Genomic DNA, 22,785 nt, shown 5'->3' with positions numbered 1-22,785 from the left:
CCCTTTAGAAAACCAGTACAACCTTGAGATTTGGCATTGGTTCTACAAGCCCTAACAGCTCCCCCCTTTGAATGTGCATCTTCATATTATTTAAAGTACCTCTCTTGGAAAATGTGGTTTCTGGTTGCAAACACATTGGCCGGATATCCGTCAGAACTTCAAGCCTTATGCATCGAACATCCCTACCTTATCTTCCATAAGGATAGAGTCTCACTGAGAACAAATTCTTCCTTTTTACCAAAAGTGGTGTCATAGCAGTCTATCAACCAGTCTATTGACCTCCCAGTATTTTTTCCTAATCATTCTTACAAGGGAGAGTATTGCCTGCACTCCCTAGATGTTCACAGGCAAATACATTTTTATTTGGACAGAACAAAATCTACCCGTAAATCAGACCAACTATTTCTGGCCTTTTCTGGACCAAGGCTAGGTCATGCTGTCTCTAAAGTTACATTTATTATTGTATTGTATGTATTATTTACGTCATAGTTGAGAAATTGTATTACCTTCATCTACAGCAAGAACAACATCACCTTGTCTCACAAAGTGAAAGCCCATTCTACAAGGTCTGTGGCAACTTAGTTTTCCATGCTTGGGCTTCCCTCAATGATATTTGCTTAGCTGCGACTCGGACCAAACCCCATACTTTTATCCTTGATTACAAATTGGATTTGCAATCCAGAGGAAGAGCTTCTTTTGGTTCCATGGTGCCCTGGAATGTCCTTCCATGAGGGCCGCCCAGGGATACAGGTAGCTGAAGACTCTGTCCCATCAGTAAGGAATGAACAAAGATTAACAACATCAGATAAAGAAGTTATGTCTTACCATAACATTCCATCTGTGTTGTTTATCTTCGTTCATTCATTACTCCCCACCCTCCGTCCCCCTCTGGAGATTTATGGTGGATCTCATATGCTCCTTTTCCCATTATTGTAGGCCTGTTATGACCAGAGGTAGCCTCTACTTTTGTTTATCCACTTGCAAACTCAGTCTGAGTTAACAGGGAGCAGAGCATTGTGGGTAGGATCTTGGCTCGAGAGTTTTTGGCTGACGCAAGCTTGGTATGAGGCCGGCTCGGTTCCGTGGATGGAGCCAATAACCAATCAGTAATGAATAAACGAAGATCAACTACACAGATGGAATGTTATGGTAAGACATAACTTCTTTTTTCTTTTATATACGATCTCATTGTATATATCTACTAAGAATGTTAATGACAGTTTAATTTTTTAATTATTGAGCAGGTCAAAAAGGATGCTCAGGGATGGATTATTGTTGCAGTGACAGTTGTTGCTGAATGCTTGTAATTACCCTGGGCTCGGTGACTCATGCTCTGTTAATTAATTATTACAATTTAAATTTTATGGTGCTTGTTAAATCTGATTTTTTATTTTAATATTTTATTGGCTTTGCTTTAACATGTGACACACCATGAGGGGGGGTATGTATGGGTGTGGTTGTAATTGATTCATTGTTTTGATGAAGTTCTTTTGAACGAAAGTGCTTAACCAACAGTTTTTTGGCTCCTTGGAAGCAGTTTGCTGGTTTTTCCATTTTCTCTTCCTATATATCCTTAGCTGCCATACCAGAATCCTTTTTAATCCATACTCCAAAGTACTTTGTTTTATAATATCCTCATAAATATGGATATTGCTGAACCAATCTATGAGTGGGTACGTGATTTATAGGTATTGCCTGTGTGTTAGCTTCATTAATTTTGTATCTTGAAAAGATTTGAACTGCCTCAAAATGTTGCACAAGACTGTAATGTCCTTTTCAGATTTCATCATTTGTAAAATAATATCTGTAAATGGAGCCAACTTTTCATGACTGCCGTACCAATTATAGCCTCAAATTTGTGAGCTCTTCTAAATTTTAGTGCAAATAACAAAGGGAAAAAAGGACACCCCTGCCTGGTTCCTCTGCTCAAACAGAAATTATTACAGAGGAACCCAACCCACCTTAATTTTCACCTCTGATAGCTCATGTATCCTCCTAAATCAACCTTATAATTTTATCATGGAATGCAAATGCTTCCATTGTACTGCACATAAACCTCCAGTTTACTCTGTCAAATGCTTTCTCTGCATCAGGACCCACCAACAAGAGTGGTATTTTCTTATATTCAGCTTCTCTGGATCATAAATGTTCTGTTAATGAAGTCAAATGTTTGCCTGCCCTCCACAAAACCACTTTGATCCATGTCTATTAGTTTTAGCATCACCTTTTCCATTCTTTTAGCCATTATTTATTTTACATTTGTTTACTGGGAAGGTCTGACTGGACACAGGTCCATTTTCAGCAGAGGCTAGGGGAGAAAAGCTCCAAACATAATACATAAAATCATAAAATCGTAACATAATTAAATTAGATATGATATAATACATTAAATCAAAGAGAAATCAAATGTAAACATGACATAGCTTAAGGACATTATGTTGTAAAACAAAATAAAACAAAATTCTTAAGATGTCACATAGCAACAGGATGAGAAATATAAACATTTTGTAGGTAGTTTCTTGTAGAGTATTATAACATAAGTGTATCTTGCAATAGTGCTGTTGAAAATGGCTAAAGAAATCAATGAATATTAATGGGATTCACATACATATTCTAGTTTTGCTATTAACAGATTTAGTGTATTAACCCATTTTGCAGGTATTTGGATGTATGAGCCTTGCAACCCAACATGGTGGTACAATACTTTAAATTTGAAGGTGGTGTGGAAAAAGTTGCAGTTAATATGGAATGATGGTTAGTGGATGGGATGAAACAGAGAAACAGACATGTTGTGTAAAGTAAGATTCCAGTTAAGTCATAGGGTACTATTAGGTAGATGAGGGATTAGTAGTGCGTATTGGTAAAGAGTAAAGATAGGCTGTACAGTAGGTATTTTATCCTGGGGTGTCACAGGAGCATAGCCAGGCATCAGTATAGTGGGTTTTGAGGAGCTTATTAAATTGTGGGGTAGAGCTAATGGAAGTCAGGTGGCTAGGTAGTGTTATTCCAGGCTTTGGAGATAGAATAGCTGTAGAGAGATTTCCCTGCATCGTTCTTATGTCTGGTGATATTTAGGTGGTTTTGGTTGCTAGATCTTAATGTTCTTGTACAATAAGGGATAATTAGATTTTGGAGAGCTGGAGTTTTAGTTGGGTGGTAATATAGTTTGTAGGATAATGTCAATTGATTGTGTTTCAGTAGCTGAGGTAACTGTCCAGTTTAGTTGTTTGAGAGCTGTACAGTGATGGGTCCTAGAAGGAGTCCCACTCGCAAATCTAGCATTCTTGTTGTAACAAGATTCTAGTTTTTGTAGGTCAGTTTTACGGAGGTTGGTTAGAATTGGGGATGCGTAGAGGAGGGTAGATAACAGATGTGTCCTGGCAGTAGTGGTTTTGGTGTGATTAGTGAGAAATTGCTTATTCCGGTAAAGGAGACCTAGTTTTATGTGAACCTTCTTGATAGTTTGGGCTATATGAATGTTGAATTTTAGGCTGTTATCTATTTCTACTCGTAATAGTTTAGTGTGGAAGGTAGGGGTGATAATAGTATTGTTCTTAGACATTGTAGTGAAGTTGTCACATGGAGGAGGGGATCTGCTAGAACTGAAAAGTTTTGTTTTATTTGGATTTAGGATAAGGTGGTTAGTGAACCAGGATTCAGCTGATGAGAAGCAGTTTTGGGTTATGCATTGAAAGTCTTCTAGTGTGTGGGTTGAACATATGAGGGGGGTGGTGTCAGCGTATTGTACTACTGCGGCATTGGGTATGGTGGATGAGAACTGGTTGGTAAATAGAGAGAAAAGTAGTGGACCCAGTATGGAGCCCTGAGGGACTCCTAACGATAATGGTAGAAGTGGGGATAGTTGGTTCTGCTATTTTACTACTTGTTGGCGTTCTGATAAGTAGCTTCTGAACCATGTGATTGAGTGGGTGGAGATGTTTAGGGCGGTTAGTGTATTAAGAAGTTTTTTATGGTTGACCATATCGACAGCTTTGGACAGATCTAGAAAGATGACAGAAACTAACTGTCCATTATTTCTGTGGTGGTTAACTATGTTGGAGGAGGACATTAGAGCTGTGGTGGTGCTGTGAAAGGGTGTAAAGCCATGTTGATCTTTAGTTAGTCAGTTGTTTTAAGGAGGTAGTTCATTAGTTGAGTGTGAATGACTCTTTCTAGTATTTTTGATAAGGGTGACAGAATAGCAATTGGTCAGTACTTGCTGAGTTGTAAGGAGTCGCCAGCCTTGTGCAGTGGAATGATGCAGGAGATCTTCCATATAGTAGGTACTTTACACTCTAATATTGATATATTAATTAGAGTAGAAACAGGACAGGCTATAGCCTCTGCAGCTAGACGCAGGAATTGTGGTGGTAAATTGTTTGCAGCTAGGGTGGTGGGCTTAAGCTTGTGGAGCAGTTTTAAGATGGATTTAGTTAACAGTGAGTAGAAGGTAAAGTGGGATGTGGTTTCTTGTGTATTGATGTCATTTTGTGGGGTTGGTGAGTCTGGACTGTTAAACTGGGATTCTCCTAGGGCTTTAACTGTTTTGGTGAAATATTTATTGAACTGAGTGGGGATGTTATCATGATTATTTACTGTTGCAGGTGTTGTAGTACTGGATTTCCCTGGTTGGAATATAGTTTGTAGTGGCTCAGAATTTTTGAGGGCTGAGAGTATATTTTTCCTGGAGGTTTTGGTAGTAGTTTATTTTGTCTAGTTTAATGATTGTTTTGGCTTTATTGCAGAGTTCTAAGTAGATTTGTTTAGATGATAGGGTTTTATTTTTATGAAACTGTACCCATGACTTGTCCTTGTCTTTGATGATGGATTTAGTTCCCTTAGATGGCCAAGGGGCATACTTTTCTTTTATTCTAATGGTTCTAGTGTGTGCCTGATGGTCTAATATTTGTAGGAAAGATTAGTTATAGTGGACTGCCTTATCAAGTGGTAGTTGTATTAGTGGTTTCCAATTGCAGCATTTTAGGGCATCAGGCTTAGTTTTTTTTGTTCCTGACTACTCTAAAGGTTGGATGGTGAATGTTGTAAGCTCTACTCCTTAGAAGGAAGATGGGTTGATGGTCGCTGAGACTGTCAGGGAGGCAGCCTGCTTGAGATGCGAGTGAGGGGTCAGATATATGAATCCAGTCCAGTATGGACTGACGTTTTGAGGTTTTGTCCATTCTAGTAGGTGATGTGATAAGCTGGGTAAACCCATGCAGGTTGATGTGGGTGGAAGGATTGCGGCTGGAGCAGTTGTGCCAGTCTATATTAAAGTTTCCTAACAAAATATTTTCCTGAGGGAGGGAGTTTGCGATCCATTCTAGGAGGGATTCCATATTGACAGTATTATTGCCTGGTAGACAGTAGCAGCCTATGATATTTATGTGTTTCTTGGGATTCACTTTTAGCCTAGTAAGGATGACTTCTGCATTGTCTGTGTGTGGTATATTAGCATTAGGTTGTTCTACGATGAGATGGTTTTGGTATAGTAGTGCTATTCCCCCACCCCTTTTGCCTGTTCTGTCTTTACGTATGATGTTATATCCAGGTGCTATTATTTCATTATTGTTAATTTCTGGTTTTAGCCAAGTCTCTGTCAGTAGTACAATTTCAGGTTTATACAAGGCTAATAGAGCATGCAGGTCATGAACCTTATTTAGAATGCTTCTTATGTTAAAGTTTAGAAGGAGAGAGGCCTTTTGTCTATGGATGAGAGGAGCAAGGTGATTGGGGTCTGGGCTATCCTGAAAGGTGGGACCAGGGTTAGGGTGTATGTCTCCACTGCATGTTAGTTTATTATATGTTGGTAGAGTTTGTTAAATTTATTGGTAACTGTACAGTGTTTTAGAAAGGTGTGGGATTTGTATTTAGGTGATTGTATTTTGTGTGAGTAGTAGTCATTCTGGGAGTAGTTGAAGAGGTGTGAAGGTGTGTGTATGCATGGTGGTGCAGTGTAATGGCTAATAACTGCTGTTTGCCATGGATAGGGGCAATGCTATTTTTGGGTAGAGAATGGTATGTAGTTAGGGCTGAGAGTTGGAGCAATGTGGTAGTTGTAACTATATATATTAGAGGAATTAGTATGTGATTATGTGGATTATGGGACATCTTTCCCTTTTACAGTAAGAGTAGATGTAGTAAGGAGTATTGTAGAGAACCTGTGAGGTAAGGGTAATTGGTGTTAGAGTAGAGTGTGGTAGCTGTTATGTGGTTGAGGATGTGGAGGTGTATGATTGGGTAATTAGGTTAGAGGGAGGGACAGAGTGGTAAATGAGGGTGTTGCCTGTAACGATAAATCCAATTGATGTGGGGGTGGTTGGGAATGGGAGTAGGGTAGGGGAGTGGATTAGCCCAGAGCAGAGGGTGAACAGAGTGGGATGGCCCTGGAGAGACTAATGAGAGAAAAACAATCAGCCAGGTAATCTTATTCTTGCTAGTTTAAAAAGTCAGTTAATGCTGGGTGGTATCGCAAGACCAAAGACAGCAAATGACATGGTTTATGACTGAAATGGACCTGTATGAAGCCAGATCTGATGGGTCTTTACCCTGTTTAGGTATTATAGCCATCACTGCTTTCTTTCAGGCAGTTCCAGGGCTCTTAAAACACTGTTAAACAAAATCTTTCAGATTTTTTATCAGTTTTTCCTTCCTAATACTTCCACAGGAATACCATCTATTCCTGGGGACTTTCCTGTTGATTGTTTATACATCACCATTGTTATCTCAACTCCTGCTATCCTATTAGTAATTGTGCCTATTCTACCTCTAATGTTGGCATCTTTAATTCTTCCGTAAACATTTCCATTTTTACCTTTTCGTAATCTCCATATTTCTCTGCTTTATACAGACTTTCACAAGAAATATTTCTAGTACCTCTACAGGATCTCTTATCTTCCTTGTTGTAGGCTCCCTAAACTTCGCGACAACCATTTATACTTTCTGTTGCCTGAGTCATTGCGCTAATGTACTCCAACATTATTATCAAAAAAACGTTGCTTAGCAGCAATCTTTCTAAAATCATGCATATTATCGAGATAATCCCTTATTTGCTGTTTAGCATTCTGCAGTTGCTCGTCTTCTTGTTCTGTATTCCCCCTTGTTCTGCAATACATTTAACATTTGTCAGTCTCTCTTATTCTTGTTGCTTCTTAACCGTGTCTCCCTTTCTTTTATTTTCACCCTATTTTTAGATCCCACTTTAATTTTATCCCACTCCCTAGCTATATTTTCAGAAGAAATGTCTGTCTTCTGTAATAACTCCCGAATACTTTGTACTACCCATTCCTTAAATTCCTCTTTTTTTAACAGTTAGGTGGGAACTCGGCAGTGTCTCATTTTTATTTCATTACCATGTGTTTTTATTTTAGTTATTATTAGTGCATGATCTGAAATAGTTATTGGGTGCTTATCAATACCTTCAGTTAAATGCACGTGTTCCTGTGAAATGTAAGTTCTGTCTAGTCTAACCTAGTTTATGTATCTTGGGAGAAAACTATGTAAATTCACTGCGAACTCCTTCTACTGAATTTACATCTTCAATACCAAATATTTTCATAAATGTATTTATTTATTTATTGCATTTATTAACTGGGAAAATCCACTGGGCCTGTAAAGAGCCCATTTTCAATGGAGGCCTGAGGAGAAAAGCTTCTCACAGTTACATACAAAGAAAATATCAATACACACAGAGAAAAAAAATCGAGCAGTACTTTTACCTTGAATGAAACTGATAAAACAACAGTGAAATGATTACAATCATAGAAGTAATAAATGGTATATATTCAAATGACACGAGTGAAATGTATCTACAAGGTTCATAGTGTGTAATCAAAAATCTTCCCTCCTTTGTTATATTTTCCCTTCTGGGCCCCCCAGTCACATCTTCACTGCTGCAAATAAAATTCAAGTCCCCATCTGTAAGTAGTAGTCCCTGCTGAAATCTGATTTTCTCCCAGAATTTTCTTAAGCTCCATTATACCAGTTTTAGGTGGAATATAAATACATGCCAATGTAATAATTCCCCCTTACCAGTAGCCACTTAGTACTGCATATCTACCATTATTATCTTTTCTATCCTCTTCTATCACTATTGGAGCCCCTCTTGGAATTAATATAAGTATTCCTCTTTTCCTTTGTCCCAGATATTCCACTGAAGAACCATCCTGAAAACCTTTTTTATCAAATTCACATGTTCAGTGCTTTCCATATGTTTCTCATATAGCATAGCTATTTGCGCTCTACATGTTATTGCTTCTCACTACTCTTTTTTTGTACATATCTGTGAGATAATTAACATTTAAAGATACTGTAAAAAGACTGATTATGTTAAAATGTTATTATTCCCACCTTTTATTTGTAACAGTTTTTCTGTTAATTATCCAGTTTCAGCTTTTGTGTTACATGCACACACTAATGTTTGGCAGGTTGACCTTTTATATACAGTTGTTTCTTGTCATATCCGTTTGAGCTTATGTTACATCTTACAAAACGTTTTGTTTTATTGAAAGTCCTCAAACAAAAAAAAATGCACCCCCCAAAACCTATTAAATTAATATTAAGACACAAAACTCAAATATTGAGGGTTTACCTTCCTAATAGGAACAGTTGTTAGAAACTGACAGCCATACTCACAGTCCTGGGGTAACCTAAAAGCAAGGTTATCCATCTAAGACACATGGTAAAGCCTGTGCTTCTACTAACTGATGTGTGGTTTTGTGTTAGATTTATTGCTGTCCTAGAATGAGAAAACACTTGAATCCCTTCAGAAAACATGATCTCTTAGCCATTGAAGGGAGACTGTTAAAAGAAGGAAGTATTCTGTTTTTATTGCTCTTTATCAGATTTTCTCATGGAAACTTGAAGACCAGATACAGGGTTGCTTCTACAAATATTTATTTATTTATTTGATAGAGGAGAGCTTTGTTATATCCAGTTTTCTTTTTTATTTATTTGCTTGCTCTTAAAACTTGTTACTAGGTAACGCCAAGAGCCTTAATCCAGTCATTCCTCTGTGCAATAATGAAGAAAAAGCACATATTGTTTTCTTCTATCATACTGTTTTACACAGACTTTGTTTAACATAGCAGTGCCTAGATTTCTTAAAACTGAACAAGGAGAAGGAGAAAAGAAGGAAAAAACATGGGCACTTGTTTACTTTGCTATCCCCATTACGCTTGAAAATAACAGAAAAATTTAGCATGCAGATATTGTGCACTATACAGATATTACTGTTAAGAACAAAAGTTTGTTTTATTTACAGTTAACTCTTTCTTTCCTTTTCTCCTCTTCTAAGTGTTCCTCCAAACATTAATGGCATGAAGTAGGGCATATGTTTTAAGGCTTCCTCCAAGTTTACCAAAGTCAAAAAGTCCAATAGTTCCAGTTTTTTTTTATCTGTCATGTTTTACAAATATAATTAATGCTTTATAATCCCGCATTGTTAATTTCCAAGTTGCTGATTTTTATTTTCATCTCCCAAGCCAATCTCTGCCTCCCTTTCAACGTACTGTTGGTTATTCTAGTCCAGTCTTGTGCTTTTTTCTCTCTCTCTCCTGTTTTCTCTTGAAACACAGGAAAAGGTTTCACTGGCACAGTCTCATGTGATCTTTATTAGCAGAAGAACAATAAGCAGAATTGTAGTCTGTTTCACAGCTCACTTTTTGTTGGACAAACTTTTGTATTTCTTCCTTAGTATGTTCTGCATCAAAAATTGATGTTGTCCCTCCAGGAAAGAATATTTTGAAGAGAACTGGGTACAGAAATTTTGAATTTCATGCCTGCTTCTCAACATTCCCTTATTAGTGGAATAAATTTACTCCTATTATGTCTGTTGTACAGTGAGTAATCATTTTCCACAAACAGTCTGCTGTCTCCCACTTTTAGTCCTTTGTTCTTCTGCCATAGTTTTGTCAGAATCAACTCCTTCTGCTGGATTGCATCAGTATTGTTAAAGGTCTAGGTTGCTTTCTCATGGCCAGGTTTAAAGTATACACTATGTGCCATTTCAATTATCAACTCCTGTTGTGGAGTACCAGTTCAGTTGCTTATTTGTGCTTTCATAAAATTAATACAGTCGGTCCTTTTCAGCTTCTCTGGTACAGCAGAAAATCTCATGTTTTCCTTGTGTGCTCTGTCCTCTTTTTGACACATCTTCTTGAGCAGTCTCATATTCAGCCAGCCTTTTCTTCGTTTTGACATCTGATTTTTGTAGTTTTATAACTTCATCTGACTGTCTTTTAAAAGCTCCTTCCATGTTATCCAGCCTTTTGTTATTTTAGTTGACATACTCCATCACTGTTTCATTTATTTTAATCAGCTCTGAGTGTTTTTTTCTTCTATGTTTATAAAAGTCATATCTTGCACCAAAGCTGAAGCTTGTACTCCTTTTTGATGAACAGCTGCAGAATTCTTCTCAGTCAGTGTTTTAGGTTCTCTTAATTTTTTTTGTTGGCATCCAGGCGGTGCACTTATTAGCCAGTTAATGAAATTTACCCATTGCCTGTTTTGAGAATTTGACCATTATGGGCATCTTTGCCACTTACTTGACGAGTCACACCTTTACCAAATAATCTGTCTCCTTTGGTGCTTTTAATGCTTCAGAAATCAGCTGTTTGAACCTTCTGTTTTTGAGTCTTTCTGGCTCTTATTTTGTGGGAGGTCATCAGAAACAGCAGTCCCTCCCCCTTTTTCATCTTGGTCAGTTCTTACTATGAAACATGGAAAAACCAACCAAGAAACTTTCTAATGGCAGGACTCCTTTGGACCACTGGCATAATAAATGCTTTAAAGTCAACGTCATGAAATGCTCTATGTGTAAGTTATCCATTTCCCAGAGTTGTGTTCTACACATATGTAAAATGACAAGAAACTCTGTACTGATTGATTATAGATCCATTTCTTGTTTGCTATACTTGGAGATTTTTTTTTGAAAAGCTAGTTCATTTCCAAACATACAAATACCTCCAAAAATGTGTGTAGTACTCTCAAGACATCATCATGGATACTGTGCATACAGAAGTACTATGACAGCACTGTGTTAATTGACCAGTGAGCCACTCTAAAATGCTGACAAGAGTACCTCTCTAGAATAGACTTTACATTGTAATGACAGCATTTGATGGTAGCAGCTATATTCTATTGTTATCAGCCTTACAATAAACTGGGTTTAACAAAGGACTTCTCCAGGTCGCAGGTATCTACAGTAGTGTATCCTTCTCCATTAAAATTGGTTCACAAAGTCCCATGCTAGCTCCAATGTTCTGTTTTAATTAATTGCCTCCCTTTTGACCTCCTTTCATCACTTTAATGTATGTCATGACATCTACAAATCTTCTGGCTTGCACAGCAATAAAAGTTTTCAGGTCTCTAAGTGGCTTCATATAAAATAAGTCTAGTAAGTAACATCTAAAAAAGTAGAGCAGCAATTTAGGATGAAACACTATAGCAAGCAAATTCCCATCAACTAGTCCATTTCTGAACTTCTATGTAATGGATTTGCATCAGCCATTTCTGATTTTCTTGGCTTTTTCTTTGAATTTCTAATCATGTTTGACTCTCAAGTCCGGCAAACCAAGACCATAATAAACTAGAATTTTTTTGCATTTCCTGTCCCCTAAAGGAGAAGTTGCAGTAGACAAAAAATTACTCCTACTTCAACTGAAGTATGTTTTCCTAGTAATTGTTTAAGTATGCAAAACTAAAAAGGTCCTCCCTTATTGCCACTGCTAACAGAAAATGAGTGCTCATTACACTCTGTACTCACTGAGAATACTCAGTAAATCCTATTGTCTGCCATTTAAGAAGCAGGCACACCTACTATTAGATACTTTACTTTGTAAGCTCCTAAAACTTGAATAATTCCCATACCTTGTAAGCAGATTCACTTGTACCTTCTGCGTTTGCAACCTCTGATCTCAGTCAGGCAAAGCTACCAACTTCAGGTAGCCTCATGACAAATTCCTTAATAGAGATTTCTTCACAGTACCAGACCCAAACGCCTGGGATGCTCTTTCAACATTCCTGGGAGCTCACAGAGACAAAGAAAGGTACTTTTCTTGAACTGTCACAATTCCTTAACAGTTATTCTACCCAGAGCCCCTCAGAAATGGTGGCTGTACACACTGTCTAATCCTTTTGAAACAGATTGATTGCATTGAAATGTACTCTAGGTAAACAAGTGTTGACTTTCTAAAAGCACCAAGATAGCATGCCCAGAATGCAAAATACCTCAATGATTCGCTGTTCAGAAAGAGTCTATTTTAATTAAGTAGTGTTTTAATGTATTATTTATCACATTTTTGCTTTGTTGAAAATACACTGTGTAAGTAAAGTATTTAGTTCTTCTGGGCAATATTTCCCTTCGCTGTGCAGTGATATACTACTAGCTTAGAGCATTAGCCAATCATTTTTACAATGCAAGATATTAACACATCATTTCATCACCTTGAAAACTGATATATACAGTTAATTTTAGCATTCATTGTGGGTGGCACAGTGGTGCATGATGGTGACATTAACACGTCAAAGCAAGAGGTTCTTTGGTTCTTATTATTTAGACTGTATTCTCTGCAGAGTCTGCATGTGTTTTTTTCTTGGGGTGCTCCTTTTCCCTTCCCACATTCCTATAACAATGCCTTAAGGAGGATTGAGGACTCTAAATTATCCATACACTTGATAGTATGTGTGTGTGTGTGTGTGTGTGTGTGTGTGCGTGTGTGCGTGCGTGTGTGTGTGTGTGTGTGTGTGTGTGTGTGTGTGTGTGTGTGTGTGTGTGTGTGTGTGTGTGTGTGTGTGTATGTATGTGTGTGTGAGAGAGAGAGAGAGATGTGGAAGAAAGACGTGATAACCTACTTCTGTTACCCCTTTGTCTTGAAAACTCCATGGTAATGTTGGCTGTCTACTAGGGGTTGATCTGGGAGTCAGATGAGACTTGTAAGAGAGTGAGTGAGTGAGCAAGATGCCTTCCCCAAACTGTACCAATATACACAATGTTTGTGATGGTCTTAAGTAAGTTTTCATGATAAACAATGATACACTGCAACATGCTGTGCATTTAAGCAAGGTACTGAACATAAACCAACAGCTGCAACAGACTAAAGATTAATGCATGTAAAAAGAGTGAACATTTGCTAAAGCATGGCATTTTTTTTTTTGCATCTTTATTAATTTATTACAACTAAGTGATACCTCCAGGTGTTTTTGCAGTTGGATTCTACTGATGCCTCTAGGCATCAAATTATTGCCAGTTCATATTTGCATTAATAATTCCAAAACCATGCTACATACAAAATAGCAAAATATTTCTTCTAAAAGTTTATGCAGTGGCAAGTACAACTGATTTGATATTTGACCTCTGAATAGTGCAGGTAAAGAGAGATTAATTGTTAACCAAACAACAAAACAAAAAAAAATAACATAAACCAGGATGTCACAGTCAAACCCGTATCACTTTTAATGAATAAATTAAAACAGAAACTGAGCTATTTCATCTTATACTTAAAAGACTTCAACAATGTGGGAATCTGGAAAAACCAGAAACAATATATATCAACAAACCACCGATGAGAAGCTAAATAAGTTAAATTAGGTAATAAATAGGTAAATTAAATGCTCTCCATTGTTCACAATAATTGGACTAAGCTGAAAAAAAACAATAGCTCACCATCAAAAACATAAACAATTTAACTGAGTCCATACAGTTGAAAAGGGGTAATAAAATTGCATACTTAAATTATAGTTGCTATTGTCATTAAAACACTTGAAACAGACACTGCGTCATTAATACTCGGAATAACCGAGGCATTAAGCCTCAACTGCCAGGTAAGTTCCTTGAACTCAAGTTAAGATTAACATCCCAACACAATGGTGTCATCATCACTCTATTTATAACAAAAAATAAAAGTTTCTTTTAACTGGGACAAACAGTGGTGTGCCTATAAGTGGTTTGTTGATATATATTGCTTCTGTTTTACCAGATAACCACTCTGATCAAGTCTTTTAAGTAGATGACAAAAGTTATCAGTTTCTGTTTTAATTTATTTATTCATAAAATGTGATATGAGTACGATGGTGGTGCCCTGGTTTAAGATATTAATCATTGTTGATATAATATTTATTTATATTGTTGTAATTGTCATGTTTTTCTAAATATCTGGACAACAAAGTAGCACAGGCAGAACTGCTTAGGCTCATGTGAAAGCTCTCAGTTGAATGAACAAAATGCTGCTGAAAGTATGTGTATAACTTGATTGGTTGCTGTGATATTGTGAGTTGTTTACAAAATATAACAAATGTAATAGTGACTGTGTTTACTGTCACTTGTGATATCCAGTTTAAGAGCTAGAACTTGAAGAATACTACTATTACTATAAAAATATTTTTTGATGAAGAGTTTGACATTTACTATAAAAAAAATATTTTTTGCTGAAGAGTTTTAACATTTACTCTTTTGTAATAAACCCTATGGTACAGAGATATGAACATTTGTTTTAAATGTGAGGCCATAATTTGATTCTGTCAAAAAGCTTAGGCTCCGCCCACTGGAAGTGCAGCGCAGTTCCAGAGTTCGAATCCCTTGGAAGGGAATGACTTAAATCATCACATTTTAAAAAGTGATAGAGCTCCACATTAACAAAAAAGAAACAAACAATAGTAAAATTTTCCATTACTATTTTCATGCAATATTCATGTTTCCTTTTTAATGATGTTCATCCACTCCAGCATTTCACACATTGCTCAGTTCTTGCCTTCCCTTAAACCTCACCACTCCAGCATTTCACAAATTGCTCAGTTCTTGCCTTCCTTTAAACCTCACCACTCCAGCATTTCACAAATTGCTCAGTTCTTGCCTTCCCTTAAACCTCACTCTTATTCTTGAACATTATTCTGTGCATATTGTTCCCACAGATTTCATCTATTTCTGTGTAATTTACACCTTCCGTTTTATAATGTTCGTACTGCCAGTTCTTTTATCTCCTTTAGAACATTCAACATTTGGTTTAGATTTTGATTTCCATTTTCTAGTAATTGCTTGTTTGGGAGCTAGCAGTGATAGAACTACTTAAATTAATACCTTACTTTAAATTGTATTAAAAAATTAATAACTCAAAGTCTTTTTCCTTTTAACTGTTTGTTTATACTGTCAGACAACTTATCACACAGCAGTTGTACAAAACCTGGACTCCAGCAGGATACTGTAAGCCTTTGCCTCACTGCCTGTTCAGGCAGCTAAAAATATACCTGCTTGAGTGGCTGAACATGACTTTCTGTCTGTTAGGAGACTGGTGGGCTGCAAGTCTGATGGGTTAATGGACTCCAATAAACCTCTTTTTTATAGTAGTATGTTGGAAAAATGCAGGTAATTTCTTGTACATTTAATTAGGAAAATCATTAACCATTGGGCGGTGCAGTGGTTAATATTGTCATCTCACAGCAAGAGGTTCTCCGGTTCGATTCTCGGCTGGGGTGCCTTCTGTGTGGAGTTTGCATGTTCTCCCTGTGTTCGCGTGGGTTTCCTCCGGGTACTCCAGTTTCCTCCCACATTCCAAAGGCATGCATCTGGAGCATTTCTCCCCGGGCCTCCGCTGAAAACAGGCTCTGTGGAACCTAGTCGGACTTTCCCGGTCAACAAATGATAAATAAAATAAAATAAAAATAAAATAAAATAAAATTGACGCTTTCAGTTATGCAGGAAGAATGGAAAACTTATTTTACCTGTACATTAATTATTAAGTTACTACAATCTGGAGATATTATATTTTATCCTAAACTCCCACATTCCATTTTATCTATACTTAATGAATCTGGTTACACATTACCTTAGACTCTTACATTTCAAGGATCTTGTAGTAACAGAGAACAATTATAGCTAAAACATTTGTGCTGGAAAAATTAGCTACTCATGTACAATATATTTTAAGAACCACACACAGCAATTGTAAGAAAAAATAAACCATTTTATTCATATAGAACAGCTATCAAGTATCATCAAACTTAATAAGGCCTTACAGTATCTTGGCAATTCAAAATCTATGTCTCATCTCAGATAATCAGTTCCTTAGTTGCAACCACTTCTTACCCCAACATATAAATTACTCTGTTAAGAATTTTTAAATCTGCCAACTCCTTACATTCACAAAAAAACATGTTCCCAATTTCTAATCTGTTTACCATTACAGTTACAGCATTTGTTGTCTACCTGAAGAAAAATTCTCTGAAACCTGCTTGGGGTATAAAAATACATATTCAAACATTTATGAGCAAATATTCTAAACGTGTTTGCGTGCTTGGAAGTTATACAGATGCCTTTCCGTTGTTCCTGTGTATGTTGTCTTTCTGTTCTCTTTTCCCAATCTTTTCTAACCTTCTCTGACTGATTCTTGACCTGATCTGACCTGTATATAAAACCAAACGACTAAAAAAAAACAAAACATTCTCACTGTTTGCATCCTTCTCTCAATATCCACAATCCAGAGCTTTCAGCTTCTCAGTTTTTCAATCATATTTTGTTTTGTCTTTTCACTGTGCCCACTATTGAAATGTTGGCATTCGAAATGCTGAATGCCGAAAAGCCAGAAAAAAAAAAAGACTGAAAACAGAGGAGAAGAGTGAATTGCGAGAATCGTTCTTCTCCCTAAAACTTCTTATTGCAGGGGGGCAAGTCCCCCTGCACCATGCATATGGTGGGGAAGCCTTGCACACTCCCAAACTTATATATACCAACTCCGAGTTCACCATGTCTTGGAAAAAGGGAATATTCCAAGAAATAGCATCTTGTACTTGGTATATATACAAGTCCGATCATTTGGCCATTCATTTTCTGTATTTTGGGACTTACTCTAGTGGGTTCTGACATTTCAAATGGTTACCTTTTCCCACATAGCCGTCAATGCCATAACAGAATCCTTTTTGTCAATCCATACTGTGTGTAAGAGAGAATCTGTGTCTACGTCTCTGCTTCACACCTCTCAACTATCCAGATTTTTGCCTCATATTTTTATCTGTTCCTCATAATATTTGCAGTTTTCTGACAAATCAGTGAGGATTGAAGTCTCTATGTAGTACCATACATTTTAGTTTCAGACTTTATATCTTTCAGAAAATGCATGCTAACAGAAATCCTGTTGTTCTAGCAACTTTCTAAGTTTACAAGAGCAATATTTAAAATCTGTCCCTATGTTTGGGCCTTTGTACCCTCATTATTTTAGACTTAGTCCAGTTTTCTTGCTGTAAGAGGTTTAGAAGTATGTAGGCTGCTTCTGTATATGTGCATGTGTATTTGTGTTTGTGTTTCTGCTTGTGTATATTTTTGTATGTGTAAATCTTCATATCTGTGTCTCTGCATCTGTGTGTGTGTGTGTGTGTGTGTGTGTGTGTATGTTGCTGTATATGTGTGTGATACTGTGTTTGTGAAGCTACATCTGTTTGTGTAGACGTTAAATATAGAACTTGCATTTTCGATGTAAAACTCCTCTGACAACAATTATGTATCCTACATCAACTTTGAAATATATCAGGCAGAAGAAACACTTGATATCATAATGTACAATGTAGTAAAGCAAATACAAAACAGCATAAGAGATGGCCTGTTTTCTAAGTGCATTATTCCCTGATGAGGTTAGTGTTAAAAGGAAATTCAAGACCTCTACCTGCAGTGATGAGCCTCACAATTCTTTTTAATGTCCACAGTGTCAGGCATTATTGCTTGCTTATTGTACTAAGAATGAGAGAGATACAATATAGTAGGAAACACATCCTTACATTGTCTATAGTAAATGAATGAATTCAAGTGTGAGACCTAAAACGGCATGTACTTGCCAGATTTGCTAAACATTTCTCTAGGAACAGTGTAGTGAGTCAAAGTGACTTCTAGGTGAGGCTTAGTTTCTTTCCTTTAAATAGATGATTGCAGGGTTGCTGTCTTTATATTCCTTCTCTGTGAGTATGAGATTAAAATCATAATACCCCTTTCCTTTGCTGTTCTTTTACTATCCTGCCGCTAAACTTTTGGCAACCAAAGTGTGTAGCTGACAGCCTGAGCCTTCCTTTCCTACCTACCTTAGAAATGAACAGCCTACTTGGATGCCTCATCTGTTCCACTGCAGTGCTGAACTGGTCAGCCATTATTATTTGTATCACAAAAAGTAGAGTTCACACCTTACCAGTGCCACTAAGCAACTTTCATGATTGATGCATTTTCTGGTGATGTGTGGTACTTCTGCATTGTAGAAGTGGTGTTTTGTGACATTCATTGTGACTTAGTTTTTTTTTTTCTTTTACAGAGCATTTGCAAAAATGGCATCTGCACCGACTAGCTATGGAAGTAGTGCAGCAAAATCACTGGGGTAAGACTTGAAGATTTTGGAATATTTTTTTTGTGAAACAGAGTACAAACAACAGTATAGCACAGTAGAAAAACTCTTAACCTCATTAACCCTGTGCATGTTGTAAGGGAATGTTGGATTGCTATTGTTTTACCAATGGGTAATTAATTCCACCCCAGCTGAATGCAGGGAGGTGAACAGAAGGATATTGTCCTGAAAGGAGGATATGAAAATGGCTTCACCCCCTCATCACCACTCCACAGTTGTACAGAATTTGTTGTCCTTAATGCAGTGGTATTTTGGCTTTTTTCTTTTGACAGGTCATATTTTATTAAACTGTCTTTTTGTGAATCACATTTTTGCCAAGATAGCCTTTATCATTTCTGGATCATTTAGCTTTAGGATTTCCATTAGTTTTGCAGAGATCCAATGCCCCCCCCCCCCCTTTATAAATGTTATGCTACACTGCTGAGAAACTCTTCCCTAAGATAATAAAATATGAAGTGTGCTAGCAAGTTTTTGTGACATTAGCATAACTGTTTTATACAAAAACATTCTTCCTAAATACTAGTTTCATTATTCAGCATGATATTGCAGTTACAGACAACTGTTTCTTATCAGAATGATTTTTGAATTTTCAGATCCATTTCCATTATTTCTAAATTCATAAAGGTAGAAAATGAATTAAAAGAGTAGTGGTCTGTGGCTGTAATACATAACCCAGATGTGACATGGTTCTGCATTACTCAGCATGGGGTTAACTCCCAAGATAAAACAGAGGGAGTATCCAACACCATCATGGAAATCTATACATAAATAACCCTTTCTTGGACTGTGTGCTGTAGCTATTACAAAAATTCATTATTTAAAAATGTTGTCTATTTTTTCCAAGTCTTTGAGTGCAGAACATGTGCTGTAGTGTATACTTCAGTATTTTAATGACTCCCAAATGATATGCAAGTTGGACTTTTCAAGGATCACAGTAAAAAATAAGATTTAGTTGCTGTTTGGGTTGTAGTTTCTAGTGTCATGTTTGAAGCTGATTTATGTATACCTTGGAGACTTCTGTCTTGCCTTACAAGCTTTTTCACAATGTTTATATGTAGATGTTTCTTAGTTTGACATTGTGTGCCATGGACAAACAGTGACATTTAAAGCATGAAGGCCATTTAAAATTGCAGCTTTTCTCTTTAAGATTCATAATTTGTCTTTTTTTAATGAACTTTGCTTAGTTCAGTGTTTGGTATATTTCACCTACCTGAAGAAGCGTATATTTTGAGCACGTGAAAGCGCTTGTTTATTAAAAGTCTATTTTATTTTACTCCGTGGTGGTCTCGCTTCCATTGTTTATTTTATATAATAAATATATAATAAAGTCGTTTTAATCATTTTTTCTATGCGAATTTTGGTGGACTGATAAGTTGTTTTATGCATTTTACTTGATGGACTGAAAAGTCGTGTATTAATTAAACTATAGCTTGCAGACTAGGATTTGTGCCCTCTTCGATCTGTTCTGGTTTTGGTGCTTATTGGTTATTTTCGGAACAGTGATTCTGCTTTGTTTTGGGTTAATTTATATTTTACCTTGTTTTACGTTGTGGAAACGGACCTTTGGTGGATAGTTGTTTCTCTACTTTTCTGTATATTTCACCTATGCAAGCCTGGAGTTTTGCCAACTGTATGCACATAACTAGCCCAGAGGTTTTGCAATATTTGCCTTCAAGGTTAGTCTGTACATTCCAAGTTATTCATTGGATAAAACACTTCACATTATTGCCCACACTGGTGTATGCTAAATGTATTGCACCACTCCAGCACTTATTTCACTGATATTTTCATGAAGGGCTTTAATTAGGACCTGGCTGTTTGGCATAGAGAAATAAAGCGCTCACTGTGATCCAGGTGTCCTAGGTTCAAGAAGTAATTCTGGCTGTAGAATAGATGGGCAGAGCAGGGTGGGAGTGAGTAGCTTTTCTGTGTTTCTGTGTCTCCCACTGGTGGGCCATGGAGTGGAGTTAATTTTGGTCATCCAGTTGACACCAAGCAAGAAGAAACTTGCAAGGCATTGAAGTGGCCAAGACCAGATACCAGGCCTTGGTGCTCCCACACCAGGGACAGCGACTGTCATTGCGTGCAGGTGATAGCATGCACATACAGTGGGAGGGGTGTAGGAAGCCCTTGGGTGACACAGGAGGTCACACCACCTACCAGTTGGGTAGCTGGATCATAATTAGAAACAGCTTAATTTCAGGGGTTCTGAGGGCACAGACAGCCTCCATTACTAGCCGGCTGATGATCCTTGTTGTTAGCTTTCATCCTCATGCTGGAGTTTTCCAGTAGCAGGAGAATATATGAACTCAAAACCCTTAGGGGTGACTTAATGTTCAGCAAGCCCAGTGGCAAAAATAACATAGAAACAAAAGAAAGGTTGCAATTAGTTTCATAAAATTGCTTGTTTGATATATGCAGTTTGTATGTGGTAATATTTGTTTACATGTATTAGAGATTTGACACCCTTCTAGCAATTATTTAAATAAGCCATGATATTTCTGACATTTTCTAAGTATTCAAGATGCACAGTTGAATTACTCAGTTCTTATGGCATGTTCATAGCAGGATCATTGGAGTTATGAGGCAACTGAACTGTGAGGCCATTTTGGCCTTGCTAGTACCCACCCTTAGCCCTTGCTCTTCTTTTCTGGGAGGGCCACACCAGTTAACCAGGGGTGAATTTATGAATACTCATACATCTTTCTTGTTTCTTTTTAAAGGCAGTGTATCATGTAGTTTAACTTTGGAGAATGAGTTTATTCCAGAGAGGGGGTAGGTGCTGCTTGACAAATCAGTCCCTCCTCTTTATCTTATTTATTTATTGGAGTATATTTAGATATTGGGCTCTAGTGTTAGCTGAATTGTTTGTTTTCTGGAGGTATGAGAGTTCTTAGACTAGTGGATCCCTTACAGCCCTTTAAACATGACACAGGTTACTCCTAACAAGTCCTTGTGTAGCTGTATATATTGATAAAGCCTCCAGTCTTTATTTGTGGTTCAGATCTTTTAAGACCATCACTTTTAAGTTGCAAATTTCTGGAGTCTTTCCAGTAGCTTGATATGTTTAGTTAGGAGGTGAGGACTTCCTTTGATTTGGAAGAAATATGTTTTGCTATGAGCTATGTAAGGTAAAAATGATTTCTTAACCACTGTTACAAAGTGAAGTTCAAACGTGAGGAGCTGTCCACCCACATTACCTCTGTCTCTCGCAACCTTTTTGTTTTGAAGTGGAGTGTTGTTTGTGCTTAAGCTGAAGTTAGGGAGTGCTTACCAAATGCTGCAGTACTGCACTTCTTTGCGTTTAATTGGAGACCATTTTTGGTGCATCATCAATTAATAAGTGTAAGCCCCTTTTTGAGTGCCTGTATGTCAGAGGTGGATATGGTGACTCCCATATTGCAGTCACCTGTTAACTTTGTTAACCAGAGATCCTCATTTGATAAGTGGATACCTGAGAAGTCAATACTGAATAGCAGAGGTCTCAGCACAACCCCTGAGAAAATCTACTGGTCACCGTCATCCAGTTCAAAGATGCACCCCAGCTCATAGTTCATAGGTTTATACTAGGCTAATGACCACCAGGGTCTTCACAGGCCTAGCTGTGCAGTCCAACCCAGAGTTGTCCCTGAATTCCTTGGACACCTATATGGTGGGGTGTGTTACAGGTAGAGAAGGGTTATGTGTGGGGGGATTGTTAGTTGGGGATTAATATACTTACTACCCATCAGAGACATGAAGGCCAGATGTGGTGAATTTGTGATTTCCCCTCCAGTAGTCAAGGTTTTGTTTGAATAAGGTCAAGGATGAACTCTGCTTCACATTGATGGGGAGCTTATTCCATAGCGCAAGGATCCTTTGAGACACATCAGTCTTTTGTATGTCACAGTCAAAGTTCACATTCTTGGATCAATTACTGGTATTGGTTCCGACCTCGGAACCGAGCCGGTCATCTTCCAAGCTCATGTCAGCCACAAACTCTCGAGCTAAACTCTTACCCAAAATTCCCCTCTCCCTGTTACCTCAGATTTCATTTGCCGTGTCACCATTCGGTCTTGTCAAGCTACTTGTCTTGAGCTAAGTACAATATTTGTTGTCATTCTAGTCTAAAATAACTTTTTCTCTCAGAAAAGTTTCTAAATTGTTTTCTCTTACCTTATCGCATTTAGCGACTATCTCTTCTTAAAATTTTTCAATCTTTTTACCACCAGGCATCTCTTCTATACCATCGTTGGTAGACCCCTTTTCTTCTTTACCTTTGGGTATTTCTTGTACCATTGCTGGTATTTCCTCTAATTTTATTCTTTCCTATCATGGATAAAAAAGGTAGTTCAGGATTTAAGAGATGTTCAGATTGTGGACATAAATTATGTACTTCAGATGCACATTCTGTGTGTGTCTATTGTTTGGGTGTGCC

The 22,785-nt window shown here is 37.3% G+C and overlaps 1 protein-coding gene across 3 annotated transcripts in view; it reads left to right on the top strand.

Annotated features, from left to right (window-relative positions):
- The window catches only part of SCFD1 (sec1 family domain containing 1), a 3,579,547-nt gene that overhangs the window by 2,433,663 nt on the left and 1,123,099 nt on the right, over positions 1-22,785 (top strand). For all 3 annotated transcript variants that reach the window (XM_044073814.1, XM_044073812.1, XM_044073811.1), the window contains exon 18: positions 18,279-18,341. In XM_044073814.1, the coding sequence (XP_043929749.1) occupies positions 18,279-18,341 (63 nt within the window). The remainder of the gene's footprint in view (positions 1-18,278; positions 18,342-22,785) is intronic.

The sequence above is a fragment of the Protopterus annectens genome, chromosome 6.part0, assembly GCF_019279795.1.
Source record: "Protopterus annectens isolate FY-2018-M chromosome 6.part0, PAN1.0, whole genome shotgun sequence".
In the NCBI taxonomy this organism is placed as follows: Eukaryota; Metazoa; Chordata; order Ceratodontiformes; family Protopteridae; genus Protopterus; species Protopterus annectens.
This window is presented reverse-complemented; position numbering and strand designations above follow the sequence as displayed.